The following is a 19,760-nucleotide window of genomic DNA, read 5'->3' as shown; positions in this document are numbered from 1 at the left end:
ATTTCCCACCCACCCGCTTCACACACTGAAGTCAAAGTCTACTTTAGCAATCCAAAAGCTGATGAAAACAACATATACTTGCTTTTTTATTATTTTTAGATGATTCTCTTTAAAGAGCTCACAGATATAAAGACTTCTTTATATGATGGAATTTAGTTTTTCCCTCTTTAGTCAACAACTATATCTGATGAAGATGATGATCCAGCAAGGAAATCGTATCAACCACTGTTTTCTTCCTCCACATAACCCAAAAGCTGTAAGATTTCTTTTTCAGTACGTTTTTCACTCAAACTTGACATTTTCTTCTCACGATCTATTTTATTAACTGACTCCAATCTCTAACGCGTTCCCCTCTATTTGGGGATCCAGTGGTCCTCATCAGTGCCCAATTTCCTGACTGCTGTGAAAACTGTGACAGATTTAAGCTTCACTTCTGATTGTCTTCCCAGTGAAAGTAACCTGATAGCCTGGCCCAGTATAGAGCCCTAGAAATAAACTTTCCATTTCTGCTTTCCTTTCCCTCAAATTTATGAGCATGTAGGTGGATTAGGGGATTCTACTTGAAGTAGAAAGAGAACTGAGTATCATTATTTCTCCAGCATCTTCTCTAAGCTTGAAGCTTAAGCTGTACATCTATTTCGTCCCCACCATGTTAAGCTGGTAACGAGTAAGATAAAATCCAACTGATTCCGAAAGTCCCTGCAAACTTTAATGTCCCAATGCTTAACCTCCCTTGAAGAAATACATTCATGAAAGCATCTATAATCAAAATCCTCAGAACCAAAAAACTTAATTTAAGCAAAATGAGGCAAAAATGTTTTGTCTAATGGCTCCCCTAGTGCTTTTCTAGGGGAGGATTACAGCCCCACCACACCTTTTTCTCTGTTAGACACACCAAACAACAATATGACACAGAATGTAACACCCACAATGTCATTCCTTGAAGGTAGGGGTTCTGTTTACACCCCCCCCCAGTGCCTAGAACAGTGCCTGGCATAGAGAAGAAACTCTGTAACCGTTTATTAAATGGATAAGTGGGCAGAAGGGGTGTGGGTACCCCAGGGAACTAAGACCCACAGGAGAAAATCAGGCCCCAAATAATCAAGATTGACAGTACTTGTGAAAGGTGTCACTGTCTCAGATGTACCCACAGAGAACTGGCCACTCTGGTGGTCACACACATCTTACAGGTACATCTTACCCCACATCTTACTGATAGAGTTGTGTCTCAGGCCAAAAAAGCCCTCAAGTGCCACCCAACAGCTCAGAGCCTTCCTGTAAAGATGCATGGTTTTCCACATGAAATCAGCTGTCCCCAATGACTTCTATGTTAATTTTATAACAACTTTCAGCTAATCCCAAACACTTCCAACAGAAGCACCTTTGAATTTCTCAGTCCCCTTTCTAATGCCTCCTTCCTAGTCTCTAAAAGGCTTCGTAATCAATATGTAAATGTATCCCCAGCTTTCCTCAGTTATGGATGGGAGGAAGACAGCATCAGGAGAGGAGCATCCCAGGACATTACCCTTCAAAATCTTGGAAAGCAAAACCACATTAAAAAGCTCGACAGAGAAAATGAAAAAAAAAAAAAAAAAAAAGGCTAGGAGTACAGTTCATTAAACACATGGCTTGGTACTGGGCATCTGAGAAAACCCAGGGAAGAAAAACTGACACACCCTCCTTCAAACAGAAGGTCTCTACCCTGACTGCACAACACAATCCCCTGGGGAGCTTTTAAAAGTTCTGATGATGGGGTGGGGGCTCCCTCCACCCTCCCATGGGTATGGGGACTTTTTTTTAATTCCCCAGGGGATTCTAATGTGCAGCTAGATTTGAGAATCCCCTGCTCTCAGGCTTACAGTTGACTCGCTTCCTCCTCAGACAATACACACTAAAATTAGCCCAATTTTAAGAAAGTGCTAAGCTCTGTTAAAGCTGGTGGTGGGTCCACGGGTGTTGGTCATGTTATGCTTTATACTATTCCATAGTTATAAAATATTTCACAGTCCTATATATACATATACATGCATTTTTTACACAAATATATTTTAAAGCAAGCTCATCATAAAAAGCTCCTCAAAAAGCCCAAGTACTAAAAAGTTCATTCTAGGGAGTACTGGAACTGACAGTGTCTGGGGCTTCTACTCCACTGGGGAGAAAAAAAATCAAGACCAATGCAATTGGGTCTGCTGACTTGAAAACACTGGTCTGAATTCTGTAGCATACTTCACAGTACAGTTCTTGAAAAATGTCCCAGTCAAATTCAGTTCAGAAAGAGCAAAAGGTATCTGCTTAACCAACAATCCACCTAAGATCAGCAGAGTTGCCAGGACTAAGCCAGACTGGCTGTGAAATCCTTTATATAATCAAACACCAAAGCGGGTTGCAACAAGACAGTATTACTCCTAGGGCTCAGCTCTAGAACCATCTTTTTAAAATGGGGTGGGGAGAGCATATGCCAGTGAATGTTTATCCAGTGACAAGCCCACCCACCCTCCTCCTCATGAAAGAGGCAGTGCAGGCCCTAAAATCACACAGTCTGGGCTCAAATTCTGGCTCTACAATCTGGGGAAGTTATTTAACTTCTCTGAACCTCAGTTTCGTCATCTCTAAAGTGAGGATAATAATGTTACCTACTCCACAGGGCTGTTGTGAGGGTTAAATGTGAGAATGCTCTGGGTAAAATGATCACATGCAGTTAGCCCTCGATAAATGTTAGCCATCATTATCACTGTTGTTGCTGTTATTAAAATAATCACCCAAATGGTGGTGACTTCTGGCACTGAAGAACAGAGCTCATTTCCAATTTGTGGTGATTAAGCATTGGAATTCTGTATATTCTTGAAGCATGTCTTTTGGGAGAACCATATCCATATAAACAGGAGAGGGGACACAAATACTCTGGTCTCCAAAAAAAGATGCCCCATAGCTCCTAAGGCCTGGAGTGGTGGCGGTGAGGTACAATGGGAGGCTCCCATAAAGGAATATAACGTGAGTTTTAGATCGGGTCTTGTTTTAATACCAGCTAAGTGATCTTGGGGAAGTTCAAAGACTTTATCGGTTGGGAAATGAGGGCTTTACACAGTCGTTCTCACTGTTTTTAAACTTCTCAAGTCACTTGGGTTTAAAAGTCAAAGTTCCTACAGGCGCCTCCCCCATCTCGGTCCCTCTCCTCCTCACTCACTCTTTTCTAGCCACCATCACCTCCTACAGTTACTCACACACCAAGCCACTCCTTCCTCCAAGCCTTCACCCTTGCTCTTTGCTCTGGTTGAATGCTCTGCCCCTGGCTATCCACGTTGCTTGCTCCCTCACTTCCTTCAGGTTTCTGCTCAAATATCACCTCCTCGAAGAGGCCTCATCTAAAACCAACTCTATAAAATTGCACATCTGCACACACATACCAGATTCTCACTATCATATCTTTAACCTGCTTTTAAAAACCCTGTTACTACTCAACACATTATGTACCTGTTTATGATTTACAGCAGATCATCCACCCCTGCTAGAATATAAACCCCGTTACAGCAGATATCTATTTCTCTTATTCACTACAGCATCCCCTGTGCCTACAACGGTGCCTGCCTGGCTCACAGAAGCAACTGATAAATATTTCTTGAATGAAAGAACAGACGAATTCAGATAACTTTTTCTTTCCAAAGAGAATCTTACTCTTACATATAGAAAACAGGTAAAGGTGGAGCTCTGTTTGAATGAGGTCAGGGCCTCCCCTCCACTGACTAAAGTGTCCCCTGAGGTGCCCTAAAAACCACTGCCCAAATGATCTCCAAAGTCACTCACTACTCAGAAAGTCTTCAAGTCCATGTTATTTCTGTGAGACTCCGAAGAGAAACATTAAATTTGATAAATGACTTTCCATTCTGTGATTTCACTTATTATTCACTGGCAGCTGCATAAAGTACCCTAAAAATTCAAACCATACCATGTTCCAGAACTGCTGTATCCCTGAAATATCTACAACCAAATAGTAGGCATGTCCTACTATGGGGGGCAGGGGGCAGGTTGGGATCTCTTTCCATGCCCTGTTACATCGTCTCTGAGCCTCTGGGACCTACTGCTAAGCCTCTAGGCTGCAAAAATCTCACTGCTTCTAAGGGGGTAAGGAAGAAGGGTGGTGGACCCACGTGGAGACAGATGTTATACAATGGAGGATGTAAATTTGGGCCACATGGCAACCACCTGGTGACTTCCTGACTCCACTACATAGTCTCTTTTTACATCTAAATGACCTCCTGCCTTAGCCAGCTTTGGCCTTACATTCAGGAAAACACAGGTTGAGGGAGTATCATGTCCTAGAAAAGAACTCTGCACAAGGCATGAACAGTTGTGAGCAAAACCCCAGAAAAGCCAGCTGACTACAATATTGTGATAAGATCTTACGCACAGCTCAAAGACTTCCTCAAAATTGCAGGAAAGATATGAAATATACTCAGCTAACAAGTAAATAGGACCTTTGCAAATCTCTATCATCCAGCCTAGCAGTGCTGAACTAAGCAAGAGTTATCGACTGAAAGTGTGGTGACCCATCCTCTAACACTGTAATCTAATCCTTAAACTAAAGACAATTTAATGTCTTTGCATGTCCATATGTTTTCTAATGACGCCATTGCTGTCAGCATGCTACAGGAGTGCTTCTTGGAAGATGGAAGTAATGACAAAGCACATCACTGGGAAGGCAATTATATGCAGTACTAACCATTTTACAATGGCCATATGGGCTTTATTTCAACAATGTAATTTCAAAATCAGCCTGAGCATACATATTTCTCTGTCCTTAATCCCAGGGACACCATACTAAATGAAATAAGAGTACAGATGAAATATGGGCAGCTAATGTAGAAATCTACAACACAATGCTAAGGTAATGTTCATCTGAAAACAGTAAACAGAGGGCACCCACTGCCCTGAAGTGAAATTGACACCCATCTGTACCCAACCTAATAGAAAACATCACAACAGAGGTATTATAAACCACCCGAGAGGCAAGGAACAACACAAGGAAAAGTTTAAAATACACAGATCCTACCTAGTGTTCACAATCTGGGACAGGCCCGAGAGTGATACAGAACTCATACTGTACAAATATATAAAATTCAGGTATAAGGGATTGCTTTTAAAACTCTGAACTTAAAGGTATGGTGCCTACGACACTAGGGTTTTATAGTTATAGTTAAATTTCAAAGGACGTGCTTTGACTTGGGTCTCCCCTACAATCATAAACTGCTAAAAACTGAAATCTGCTGTATTTCCATTTTGGATGTGCAAAAGGATAACAGTGCTCAACTGTAGCTGGAGAGAGAGGGGCAAGACTGCAGGTCTCAGAGCATAATGGTTCTGAGAAGAAACTGCCTCCTCTCTGCAAAAAGAGACTTTTCACAGAAGTATTTACTTTGACTATCTTCACATTTTCACCCAGAAATCTTTTGAAATGTCAGACCCAGGGAGGGTACTGCACATGTGCGTGTGTGTGTTATACCACTCCTTAAGGGATGGTCATCAGCCAGGTCTGAATCCCCAAGTCTTAGAAGAAGAACTGTGTGGAGGCTCAATTTGGCCCAGAGGAGATGAAGAGGGGGCTTCTCAAGAATGTACGGTACTTGGGACTTCCCTGGTGGCACAATGGTTAAGAATCCTCCTGCCAATGCAGGGGACATGGGTGAGCCCTGGCCTGGGAAGTTCCCACCTGCCGTGGAGCAGCTAAGCCCGTGTGTCCAACTACTGAAGCCCATGTGCCACAAATACTGAAACCCACGCACCTAGAGCCCATGCTCCACAACAAGAGAAAAGCCACTGCAATGAGAAGCCTGCTCACTACAATGAAGAGTAGACCCTGCTCGCTGCAACTAGAAAAAGCCTGCGCACAGCAACGAAGACCCAACGCAGTCAATAAATAAATAAATAAGTTTATATTTTTTAAAAAAAGAATGTACGGTACTCTAATCACAGTTGGGATTTCCATAAGAAGCAAATCTTACAGTAACATTCTCTTTTGAGAGAAGAGACCACATACTCTTTTGTAGCATAAACAAACCTCTACAGGGTGGAGTGGGGTATGGGGGAGAACAATTTGCAAATGTGCTTAGAAAAATGAAACAATGACAGAGGAAATAATGTACTATTTGTCATTGGTACCTTCAAGATAAAGATATCTTAGTACATTCTTTCACCAGAAAGAATGCAGTACCTATTAGTTAAAAAACAAAAACCTACCAGTAAGGTCTGTTTTATTGTGGAATAAATTGCCAAGAGAAGTGCTACTTCTTAGAATAGGTTAAAATCAAGCAAAATACTTACGAATTTATAGTAGAAAATAAGCTTATATACCCACAATGCCCTGTTGAGAGGGTGCCAGTCCCTTCTCCAATTCTACACTTCTGTTCTAGGGGCTGTTGTAAGAAATCAGCAACATTAAGTATGTGAAAGGATTCAGTACACAGTTACCCTCAATATTACCAGCCTGAGCACTTGCCTTTGACAAAGGCTTAAAATCTACCCGATCTGTGTGACCAGGAAAAAGTTCAGATTTTAAGACAGGGAAAAACAGTGAAAGGGACAGAGAGAAAGAAAAAGAGAGAGAGAAAAAAATCAAACCAACAACAAACATGCTACTGATGTACTGTATGAGTGGCAGCCACCCATGGTAAACTCCAGCTTTTAAAAACAAAATAAAGAACTTCCCGAAAGATGGTGAGGTACTCTCCCCTCCCTAAATCCTAACATTATACCTAGAAAATCCCTTGTAACCAAGACAATTTTCAGCAGCAACAAGGAACAAACAAATGTAGCTTACCAGAGACCCATTTGGGACTCTGTCACAAAATGAATCTGTATTAAAAGAAGAGCGGAAAGGGATGAGGAGCTCGAGCTTTCAGGTCAGGCAGAAACTGCTGCATTTCCTGCCTCTCATACTGACCTCCTGCAAGTTGACTTAACTTCTCTGAGCCTCAGTGTCTTCGACTATAAAACAGGGATATCATTCATTTTTTCCACAGCATAGCTCTAATGAGACGATGAATGCAAAATTCCAAGCACAGTGCCTGGCACAGAGTAAGTACTAAGTAAGTAGTAGCTCCCTTTCCTAAAGTTTCTTTTCATAGAATTTTTGTGGAAATAGATCAACCCTAAATAAGCACTGAGTACCTACTACACATGGATTACTGAGTAAAGGAAGCAACAATTCTGAGAGCCTCAGACACCTCAAAAGAAGGATATATGTAGGGAGAGTACAGAGGTTAAAATTAGAGAATAGAGGGAAATGAAACAATACATTAGAAATATAGGAAGATATCTCTGGCTCCCTCTTTTCCAAGGTTCCAGTCCTATTCCCAAGTTACACACAACAAGCCATGACGGAGCATATAACAGACCAAGAAAAAACTAACAGCACTTGAACTTCCCACCAGATCCCAAATAAAACACGGAGTACACTGTGTCACGGTCAACACTTAAAAAACTCCCTTAGGCTTTCCCCAAGATCTCAATCCATGGGAAAATCATTTCAAAAAGACGAAATACTCTGAAACTTAAGAAATAAAGCATTGCTCTGAGGTCAGCATTATCAGTAAGTTTATTATTATTATTACTACTACTACTACTACTATTACTATTGTTATCTGTGATTCTGGAAACAAAATTGCTGCAGATAAAATTAGTTCTGGGTTGAAATACAGATAAAGGATGGCTTTACTGGACAAGTTTAAAGTATGCATGATCCAAAATACATTGCCAAAAAATTTAACAATTTTTATAAAGTGATCAAGGAAGCGAGAAGTGTTGTAGATATGCTGAATTAAACACAGTTTTTGGTACTTTCAGGTATTACATGAAACTACTTTTAAACACAGGAAATATTTCTGGAATCACACTATATATTCAGTGCTTAAAAACAGTTATATTATACCCCAATAAAGATGTTAAAAAAAAAACATAAAAAAAAATTAAAAAATAAAAATAAAAAAATAACAAAAGGGAAAAAAAAAAAAAAAACAGTTATATTCCTTCAACCGAAGATGACCTGGAACAATCTGGGCCACTTCTATATTAGACTAATAAAACTAATTTTAAAACAACACAACTGTCTAACAGGGAAGGTTTTAACACTCAGGTATGAAATCACACCTCCCAGCACACAGGCTGAATTATCCCCCAGCTTCTCACCTGTAATGATCATTTGCTCCCTCTCCAGGTGGCTGTTAGCCACCAAGTATCTTCCTAGGCTCACATCTGCAAGTACAAACTGCCTCTGGGGCCTCACATGCTATGAGGGTGAGAGGGAGGACAAAAGCAAAACCTTCATGCTGGCTTAGACAACTTCTGGAAATATCTACTTCAACACACAGCACAAGAGCAATTTGATAAAATTAAAATACCCTTATGTCACCATGGTTAGCGATAAGTATTTTTCAAATAAAAAGAGTAAATTTACTTCACAGTTCCTGTAGAGGCCAGCTTCTTCCATTAAGGCCAATTCCAAAAATTTAGCAAAAGATCTTTCATCAGTTGAGAGGGCATAATTAGATGTTTTGATTAAGGCATTTTCCTCCCCTGGTTAACAAGATATAACAGATGTCACAGACTTCCCTAATAACAATACAGTCCTGCATTTGGCATCTTTACAATTTTAAAAGTGAACTGTCATATAGAAAAATTATAGCTAGGGTGTCTCCGTACAATCATGGCTCTGAAGTGGTTATGACATGCCTGGACTTCCCAATGGAACAGATATGGAAATCATACTCCATATTCATAGCTGCAAGCCCTCCTTAGCACACACTTGAAAACCAACCTCTGAAATCTGAATGATGTGGGCTTATTCAAATCACCACCAATTATTCCTGGAAGCACCGACCAAGTGAGGTATGAAACCTGTACAGAAAATGTAAACCTCACAGTCACTTTCTTCCAGGAGCACGGGGAACACGTGCAGAAAAGTGTCTCAGGAAAAGCAATGCCCATCTAAAGAGACTCACTGTAACAAAATCCAAGCTTCTATGCAGACAGGAGGAGTACCATACTTGATTTTCTTTTTTAATCATATTTTTTCACAGTAAGATTCCCCTGGTGTGTTCACCCAATTCACAAAAATTCGATTTACACCAATTTTGTCAACACATCAGTCCAGGGTATAACTAGAGATAGACCTGCATTTTAAATGGGAGGCAGCCTCTCTGACTGAAGCTCAACTCAAACATCCTGGTTTAACAACTCCATCAGTGACATTAAGCACAGATCTAAAGATTACTCAGCCCCTCTGTCAGTTGCGTGTGTTATTTATAGTACAGTATATCAATCATGTGTTCCCCTTATTATTTCCTACTTTCTGGTCCTAAGCTATTTGGTCTGCCAAATTAATACATTCCATTGTTGCTGCAATCTAAACAATGCTTGATAAAAGATTAATAAAATAGTTGGGTTCTCTGCAACCACAACATACACACCCAGGGAAATTCAGCAATGTCTTTTTATTTGCATATTTGACTGACTGCCCCCTGCAGCAAATATGTAAGGTACCAATGCTCAGGTATCCTGGTTTATGGTTTGCATTTAATTCAGGGTGTCAATCTGCTTCTGTTTTAATTACATCCATCTTGATATGTTATTACAATCTCATGAAAACTTCTTTTCATTGTATGAATGGCTATAAATATATACACATGACAAACAGTTGTTATAAATTTTCTGGTTCAGCAATAAACAGGCGAGATGCCTTAGCCAACACATCATGTGGATTTAATATTTTGAGTCTTTCTTCTTCAGAAGAAAAGTTTGGTTGAGCCTTCAACTCAACCAGATTCCAAAGTTCACTTGTTTCAAATGTTCTGCTACCAACTTTAGTAAGTTGCTCTGAGTCTCTCTGAATTGCCAGGCTGAAGAAAAATATTCTATCCAAAAAATTACGTTAAAATTTTAAGTGGGCCACATTAAGATCATCTTACATTCAAATAATTATTTTATCTTTCCATCGGTTATTCAAGGATAAGAAACCCTCATATCATCACCCTAATATTTATTTTTTCTTTTACATCCTCACTATGGAGGGGAGGGGGGGTGTTAAAAAAGACTAAGGGACCTGCAGAGAAAGGCCAATTGTACACTGGGGGAAAGATACTGGGTAATAATCAGAACATTTCTTGGAAAAAATGGGAATCTTTACAATCATGGTTGATCATCCTCATTTGCAGTTATTATTATTATTATTATTATTTTTTTTTTACCTTCCAAAGTTCTCAATCCTTAGAAATCCAAGTACTGAGGAAAAGCAGTCTCCTAGTTTCACTGGATAACACTGAGAGCCTCTAACTCCCAGTGTGATCTTAAGCAGGACAATTAACCCCTCTAGGCTGTGTTTTCATTTGCAAAATGAAAGGTAGAACTACAGCATTTCTCAAGATAACAACTGTGCCTCTAATGCTGCTCTGGCTTAGAAAGCACATCAACCAACAATAGCTGAACTGAAATGGATCAAAAGACTGCTCTGAAAAAGCTGAGGTCCTAACTTTAGGATAACACCCCCTGAAGATGTAGCTATGCACATTAATCTCAAAACTGTAATTTTCACAAATAATCAAACTGATCAGCCTAACAAATGAGAAAGGAGCAAACTTTGTAATATGTAGCAACGCACAAAACCAAATGCTTGTTTCCCCTTTTGCCTCAGTGAAAGTATAATTTCACTTGAACTATATAAGATCATTTCTTAGAACAGCACAATCCAGGACCTTCATTATTTTTGCCAACTGAACATGTACAGAGAGAATGGGTGGAACACTGGAATTTCTAGTATGTGGCTGGAAAACAAGTGATGTTCTAATGTTCAACTACTGTTCCATCTACATCTTTATTTCCTTAGGGTTGTTTTTTTTTTCCTCTTACTTAGTTTCTAACTATGGAAAACTATTCACTAAATCACCTTTAGCCAGCAACCTTTAGCCAGTAAGCATAACTGAACAGAGACCCTAGCAAACAACCAAAAAAAAAAAAGTCTACTTCACTATAACTATCGAGAAATCACTGCAATACTAGACTCTCTTAATTCCTCTTTTCAAGCTCTAAAATATCACTGCCATGAGAAACTTTGCAGAAATGTAAAATGAAGTTGGTGGGTTGTACTACACGGGAAGGTAGGTGTGGAGACAAGGAAAACAACATCCCTGACATCCCTCAGGAATCATCACAACTTGACCCTGGCATTGACTTAAATCCTGTCCCAGATTCAGTCTAAAGGTATCACATTTCACCCATATATCCAAGAGTCGCATTTTGTCTTCACAGGCTGTGTTTCTATATCTAACCCAGGTCATTTCAAAATGCTTCAGTTAATAACAACCACACAGTACCTGCAATTTGAAGGTTTTCTGTCAAAAATGAATCCCAACCTGCATTAGCCATTTTCCTTTACTTACAAACTGTGGGCTTTCCCTCCTCCTCTTGTGACTCCATTTTACTTATGTCCAAATGCCATATGTCCGCGCACTTGGGTTTTCCAGGGCCCAGAGATATTGCACTACATGGTAGAGTGGCAAGCCAAAACGACAAAATATTTGTATGTACTTGGTCATTTGTGGTATTTATTCAGGCAAACTCTAACCAGAGCTCACAAATGAATGAGAAATCAGAAATGATGAGCTGATACAGCCCAGAAAACTGAGGCAAGCAATTTATCCTCATGGGGCTACCTTCAGAGTCCCTCAAACAGACTGTCAATGTTCAAATAATGAAGGTTTGTAATTTAAAGCTCTACATTTCATTCAGAACTTCCTAAATCCACTGCCTTTCAAAATTCGTAATTTTGATAACTCTATCTCAGTAAAGGAAGAGAAGAGGAAAGGGGGAAGGAAGTTGGGAGGGAGGGAGAGAAGGAGGTAGGCGGGCAGTGGGTGGTGGGGAGTCTACTGGATCCTAGGATGAGACTGACACATGCACTAGTATATGAAATAAAAACCTAGAAAGACGGCAGCAATACAAATGATTTCAGGCTACAAGTCCCCTTGCAAAAGATGGAATCAGAGACTGAAAAGGGATGACACAAAGAAGGCTGTACTTGCCTAGTCTCTTCCTAAGCAAGCAAAGGAAGCCAGACTAAGTTAAATCTACCCCTCCCCTCCTCAGTCACTAACAGCATAAAAAGGATCTATTCTTTGTGACCTTACAAGATAGGTACTGACTGCATACCCCCTACCCTGCAGGCTTGTTAGAAGAAATGAAGTAAGAACACAGTTCAGATCTGGAAGAAGAAATGCAAATTTAGGGTCTCACCAGCCTTAAATTCTATGCCCCACTTCTAGAAAAAAAAAAATTCTGCATTCATCTATTCATTGAACAGGTACACATTATATAAGAAAAACTGTTCTGACCCAGCTAAATGTCCCTAAACTGGTTTTGATCCTCTCCTGTCTTGGGTTTCGCCAAATTAATTCCCTTCCTGCTCTTCCAAACTTCAATTATTTGAGAGTTTTTTAATCTGATTTTTTTCCAGAACTTTCTCAAATGAACAGCTGCTATCCCATTACCAAGGTCTTTTTCCTATATCAACAAAATATTGGGTTTAATCCTAACCCTGAAAAAAGTGTTGTTTCTTGAGAAAAAAAAAGAAATAGTATGAGGCACTTTTACAAAGTTAGGCTACACTTAATATGTTAGTATATTACAGCATAGGGGTAAAATAAAATGTAAAAACTAACCCACCATCCACCCTCTGCGTGCGTGCACACACACACACACTCCCTCCATCAAAAAGTGCAATTGACCTTATGTCCAAAGCCTTTGGACATATGCCTTATGTCCAAGCCTTTGGACCTTATGTCCAAAGGCTTCCAAATTTAGCAAGTGGAACCTAAATTATTCTTTAACAGCTGCCCTCAACTCTTATTTTTCTTGGCTTGGGGACCTTATTTCTAATCCTCACATTCTCACATTCTCTCAAATCACCATTTATTTTTGACAGCATATAGAACTGTTGTATAGTTAGAATCTCTTTAACACCCTCAATGCTCCTTGAATCTCCTGGAATCATGTTGAATGCCCTGTCTTTTTTAACCCTTTTTCAATGGTGAAAGCTAGAGGAAAACACTCTCAAAAAGGATGAAAGGGTAAACATTAACTTTGTGATTCAGTTTTTAAATTTACTAATTCATGTATACCCTGCCTACTTCCAAAAAAGATCTAAAGTAGTTCATCCCAACTACTAACACAAGGCATGTGGAATCACCACACCGCCATCTTCGTCCTCATCTCCCATAAATACTCCTGGAGTGATGCTCTGCCTTGTTCGGTGAAATACTGAAATTCAGTAAGCAAAGTAATATACTTGAATTCATAACCAAGCACATTCACAGTCCTTTTTTTTTCCTGTAGACTTTCTCACCACTTAGGAACTTCTCAGATCCTAAAGCTATGCAAATTGTCTGAAGTGAAATGCTGGAACTGACCCATTTACTCCACAGTCCCATCCCAAACTTCCCAAGATAGAAAGCGAAAAATGTAACAAAAACATAGCTCCATAGTTTTCACTTGCTGTGTAACAGCAGATGAAGGGTTCTGACCTTTCTTGAATGAACACATCATACATAAGCGAGCAAAAGGCAGATAATTTGAAGCCTTTATTTTAACATCAGTGTCAACCTCCTTTCTCATCCAGCCTTCTTTGCCAGCTTGCTAAAAATCAGCAGTACAGGAAACCAGAAGGAACCAAGATAGGATAAAACTCACTCTGGCTGGAAGGCAGCTTGGTAGCATCAGAATTGGGCTGCTATCACAATGAAAGAACTATTAATGAGATCACTCACCAATATTCACCTCATGTGTGGGGTTGTTAACAATCAATGAAGGGCTGACACCAGGCAGGAAAAGGGAGCAGAAGGAAAAGTGGACTAATCATCATTATTTACATCTCACACTCCCCTTGCCACTCCTACTTAAGCAGCAGCCTCTACTCTGACTCCAAACTTCTGTGCCTGGTTTTCCAAGTTGTCTATCATCAGCCCACTCACCCTAGACTCAGAGACTATCAAGTGCCAAGATCTGGAAGGGACCATTGAAATCTTTTCCAGCATTTCCCATACTGGATTATAGATTATGAATTATAATGCCAAGAATGAAAAAGTGCCCTGTGGTCTTATAAATTAGGAAATAAGGCGCATCACTTCTCCTTCTCTAATATTCAAAACTCATATACACATTACAAAAGACTTCTAACCTGGGCAGAACAAGTCACCCATTTAATTTTGTCTAGCCCATCAAGTTCCAAAACTATCTGAGAGTAGATCGCATTTTTTTGGTCTGGAACACAACCTATGAACGTCCACAGAACTATGTTCCATTCCAGCTTGGGTACCTTTGCTCTAAAACTACTCTAAACCTCTCAACTTGTGGAAAAAGAAAATGAGGCTTTAAAGAGTGCCTTCCCAAGGTCACTCAACTAGTTAGGACAGCCAAGCCTGGAGTGTGGGTCTCCACTGGTCTCCCGAGTCCCGAACAAGCACTCTTTCTTACACAATTTTGTTCTCATTTCTACCAGCACTTCCTTGCCCGCAAAACCTAATCACCCATCTTGTTTCTGTGCCTTCTTCACCATTCCCTCTTTTTAGAACGCCCACCCCCCCACACTCCCTCCGTGTCTATCCAAATCACTTCAACCTTCCAGGCCCCATATTCTCCAGGAAGCCTTCTCAAACACTTCAGCCTATCTCACTATCCCTTCTCTGAAAGCCTATTGCACTTAGTTGGTATTAGGCATTCAAGTGCCTGTTTCAAAATCATTTTATAGGTGCTGGACTTAATTTTTCAACTAAACTGCACACTCCTTCAAGACACTATATATATTTTAGATGTCTGTGCTCTTTCTAGTATCTTGCACATATCAAACACTCCATGAATATTTGCTGACTGATACAAGGAAAACGATTAATGTTTTTTAAACAACGGAATAAGTGAGATTTGACATTAGTAAATTATTATAGCCTACAAACCTGGCACGTTACAAGCACATCAAATTCTGTACAGCCTATTTACACTACCAATGTGCGGGTAAGCCCTGAAACACATAGGAAATGAAGACCACATGAAAGTCTTCGTTTGATCCTCCACCCACCAGAAATGAGTATTCCTTCATTTTCACCAGCCTGCAAAGCTCCAACTAGCCTCCTACCTGCTAATCCCACAATTTCATCTTCGCTTCCCTTGGTCAGTTGTACAAAAGGAGGCTGCCCTAAGAACCCAGTACACAGCAGCCGAGTGAGGGGGAAAATAATGAATTTGCAAATTTTCAGTCATAGTGCTCACATGGCTTCCTAATCAAGACTACACAGAAAGAAATGCAAATAACGACAGAAAGGTAATATTATCTGGCACATCTGGGCATGCTGACAGTTACTAGAACCCCAACATTCCCATTTATACTTTGTTTGCTGGAAACCACTTTTTAATGAGGCTTGATATCTGGGGATATTCACTTGTATTCAAAGAATATTCAAATAAACAATACCATACCAAATGGTAATTCTGCTTCTCAAATGCATAATGAAAAGAACACCACGTTCAACTTTCGCCTCCTCACTTACCCTCTTATCTTCTATCATGAGGCTCTTCACAATCACATACTTGAACTTCAGGGCACAATTACTCAAGACAAGTGTCCCTGCAGAATACGAAACTACCTCTGCCAGTTTCACTGCATATAAAGTGTGGGACTTCTCAAACCCCATCCAAAGCTTTCATTTTAAATAAGAACCAACAGTACGGAAAATAAATCAACATAAAAATGTAGATTCTCATTAGACAAGTTTCTTATTTTTCCTCCAGTACTGTAAGTAAAACCACAGTTAGTATGGAACAATTGTATCAGGACATTTCATTATGAGTTAGGAGCCTCTTCTTAAAAGGGAAGTCAAAATGAGCTACTCTAGACAAAACCATAGGCGTCAAATGATGTGTCCATTAACACCCAAAGTATACACTCGACAGTTAGCTAGCTACTGCTCTGAACCCACATCAGCTTAAAAGCCAAGCTGTGCAAGCCAGTATTTCTAGTTTCTAATCACAGTATCATACTAGCAGCAACCTTGATGACACGTGGTGACAACTGATTTCATTTCTACACACAAAAACACAGTATGTATTTAGGATAACTCTTAGAATCTCTAATAATTCTTAACATTTACAAGCACTCCTGTAACATACATTTCTGTCCAAGTTCATAGTTTAGTTGCCTGTTTCCTAATAAGCTCTCACATTTCTTAGTGATAGTTCAGTAAATCTTCCAAACTGAGTACAGTGGGACACCAGAGGTTTTATTTTAATGATCACCACACACATATGTCTGACCATCCAGCATGGACACAAACGTGATAAGCAGCAAACAGTTCTACCTTTTCCCAGAGAACCAGACATACATGCTGATTTTTATTCCCCACTGTGTGTTTTTAACCTCAGAAGTGTATTTACAGCTTTCCTACAAAAATTAGGATGCCTAAATGTGAACACTGACCGGATATTTGATGATATTAGGGAACTGTTGTTAATTAACCTAGGTGTGATAATGGTACTATCGGTTTGGGTGGGTTTTTTGTGTTTTTTTGAGTCATTACCACTTAAAAAATACATACCAATTTCTCACATCACATCTAGGAGGAGAGAATGAGTAGATGGCATAAAGATGAGACATGAGTTGGCAACTGTTGAACCTGGTGGTGGTGTATCAGTACACTGGGGACTGCTATACTGTTCTCTGTACTTCTGTATATGTTTAAATTTTCTATAAAGTTTTAAAGAAACTTTTTAAAAAGTTAGACCTTTATACCCACACAAAGATATTCAAATGATATTCAGATATGAAGGTAGTGTAATATTCAGGTAACCGAAGTAACCTGGGTTTTGAATCTAGAAAAGTAGCAGAAAAATAATCACAGCAAGGAAAGGAATGGTATTAATGGTACATTTCAAACTTGGCCTTTAAAAATTAAAAATTTTTTTTACACCCAAAAGAAACTAGAATGGGCACATTTTCTCACAAAAGCCAGATGGATAGACATATATATCACAAGCCCAGTCAAATATTTATTAAAAGTAGAACAATCAAAAACAACTGCATAAATTATATTTATCTTTACTTGGTCTTCAAAAATGTTCATGGGAATCTGGAGGCCCCTCTTGCTTACTGAGAAGGGCCACACAGCAGAGCAGGATAACCATGCAGGAAGCAAAACCACTTATAAGCAGCTCTTACAAATACTGTCCTAAACCATCCATTGATAGCAACCAAATCCTAGGCAGCGTTTTCTAATTCATGTACTAGGACACGTATTGACATTTCAATTCCTATTTTAAAGCAAAAGAGAGACAGAGAGAAAGAGGTCACACTGTACAGTACCCTCCCACCTTGGCAAAGTTGAAGCCACAGTTAGAATTATCCTAACAAGTGGTGAGCCTCAACACTCAAAAGAACTCCGTAAGATCCATTTTAGCCAATAAACCACCAGTTCTAGAACCCAAGGACAACTGATACAATCACTAACATCAGAATCTATGGCCACCAATACCACCACCCTCCCTTCCTCCCCAGCCACTAGCCACCATCCACCACCATCACCACCAGCAGCCCAACCAAAAAGCAGTTTAAACAGAAAAGAACAACCCTAACAGGAAGGCTTCCTTTTTAAAAATATTTAAACTTGACACCCAAACACACACACAGAACCAGCCGTCTAAACCTCTAAACCTGTACAGTTACCGCATGTGAGACTTAAGCTGTCATTAACAAAGCTTACGTTTGAGCATTGCAAACAATACCATAATAACAGCAAAAACCAAAGGGAAAAGGAAAAGTTTCTTTCAGGAACCTCAAACCATCACATCAGGTGCAGAAAAGGCTAGAAACCAACTCCTATCTTGGTTTTGTTCTTAAGAAAGCCGGACCAACTCTGTAGAGTCTCAAAGCGCTCTGTATGTGTGGCGTGTTGGGGGTGGAGGAGAAAAAAGGGGGTTACTTTTATACAGGTCAGTGACCCATGCCAGCACCAAATCAGATCCATCGAGGTAAAGAGAGTTTCCCTCTGACCCCTGGACAATCTCCTCCTACCGGCCCCCCATCACCACCCCCAAGGAGCCCTTTAGCTGGCAGAAAAATGTGCATTTGGAAATCAATGCTGCAGGTGCCCAAAGAATAAAGAAAGACACACAGAGATATACACACACACAAAGCCAATCAGAAAGATAAAAAAAAGAAAACTCAAAAAAAAAAGGAAAAGGAGAGGGACAATTGGGTGACAAGCCCTTCAGATACCCGCTAGGATTTTATTCTTTCCTCCCACCAGTCCTCTCTATTGTACATTTTTCTGTCCTTTAACCGAATTGCTCATGTACACACACATGTGCATATGTATGTGTACAGATAATATTACAATTAACCCTTTCTGTAATAGAGCCCTGTACGGAATACAGAAAGATATTCCATCCTTTCCTCTCTTCCCTCCCCTCCTCCCTCCTTTCTCCCAACCATGAGAAAACGCCCCCTTCCCCAGCTTCACCAAAAAAAAAAGAAAAAAAAAAAAACAGGAAAGAAAGAAAAAAGAAATGAAAAGAAAAAAAGGGGGCAGGGGAAGGGGGGCAAAGAACCACAAAACCCCATCAGTCTCTGGTCCCGAGGACACCCAGGAATGGTCTATACAAACACACACACAGGGACATATGGCTCTGTAGAAAGCACACAGAGAACCGTCCACAGGCGCCCCAAACCCAGCAGAGACTTCCACCAGCCAAGAAGCCATGATTGGGGAGGGAGAGGAGGAAGGAGTAGGGGCAGAGCTCTCCGTGGAGGGGGGCGCATTGTTGTGATGCCTGAACCCCTTTCTTTCTGCCCATCTGCTGTGGAGGGGGTGCAGGGAGGGGGCGCAGGGGGAAGGCGAGAGAGAACGAGGAAACCTGGAGACCAGGCACGGCTTGTCGATTCCCTCCTGCTGCCTGTCTGCCCGCGCCCCCAGCTCCCCCCCCCCGCAACAATAAGACCTCAGCCTAGACAGACAGACAGCCAGACCGACCGGAGCGCGGCGGGGGAGGCAGCAGAGCCGGGCGCAGCCGGCGGAGGGGGGGGTCGTGCCTATAAAGGGAAACCGGGGGGAGGGGGGTCCCCCTTACCTCCAGCGCTTCAAAAGTGACAAAGCTGGTCATGGCAAATCCATCAATGATGTCCTCTTCGGCTGAGGTGGACTCTCTCCGCTTCCTCCGCGGGGGTCTGGGCCGGGACGGGGCGGAGGACGGGGGCTTCCCATTGTCTTCCTTGTCGGAGCCCGACGACGAGGCGAACGAGGGCGCCCGGGTCCGGCCGGCCCCGCCGCCGCCGGCCGCGCCGGCCCCCAGTCCGCCCCGGGAGCGCCTCTCCCGGTCTCGCTGAGACCGCGACCGCCGCTTTTTGCGGAGTCCATGGCCCCGCGTCGGGCCATCCATGGCTCTGCTTCGCCGGGGTCTCCCCGCTCGCCGCCTGCCCGCCACAGGCTCCGGCCGCGGCCGCACAAAAAAATTGACACCAATCCCTCCCTCCCCCTTCTCGGCTTCCCTCCGCCCCGAGGAGGGCGCGGGGGAGACGGCGGCCGAAAGAAGGGAGAGAGGGGAAGAAAGAGCGGAGAAAGAAAAGGGGGAAGGGGCGGAGAGAGGGAGGAGGGACGGGAGCGAGGGCGAGAGGCGAGGAGCCCAAGTGCGGGGCTGCCCACAGCACCGAGGGTCGGAGATTCCTGTGAGCAGCGCCGAGC

At 41.4% G+C, this 19,760-nt stretch overlaps 1 protein-coding gene across 2 annotated transcripts in view; it reads right to left on the bottom strand.

The window, feature by feature from the left end:
- Positions 1-19,556, bottom strand: part of AUTS2 (activator of transcription and developmental regulator AUTS2) — a 1,112,396-nt gene extending 1,092,840 nt beyond the window's left edge. For both annotated transcript variants that reach the window (XM_082669920.1, XM_082669921.1), the window contains exon 1: positions 19,150-19,556. In XM_082669920.1, coding sequence (XP_082526046.1) covers positions 19,150-19,458 — 309 coding nt within the window. In that variant the 5' untranslated portion in view covers positions 19,459-19,556. The remainder of the gene's footprint in view (positions 1-19,149) is intronic.
- Positions 19,557-19,760: the final 204 nt, after the last annotated feature.

Source organism: Grampus griseus (genome assembly GCF_964374135.1).
Source record: "Grampus griseus genome assembly, chromosome: 14".
In the NCBI taxonomy this organism is placed as follows: domain Eukaryota; kingdom Metazoa; phylum Chordata; class Mammalia; order Artiodactyla; family Delphinidae; genus Grampus; species Grampus griseus.
Note: the sequence above shows the minus strand (reverse complement) of the source record. Positions and strands in the feature narration are given on the sequence as shown.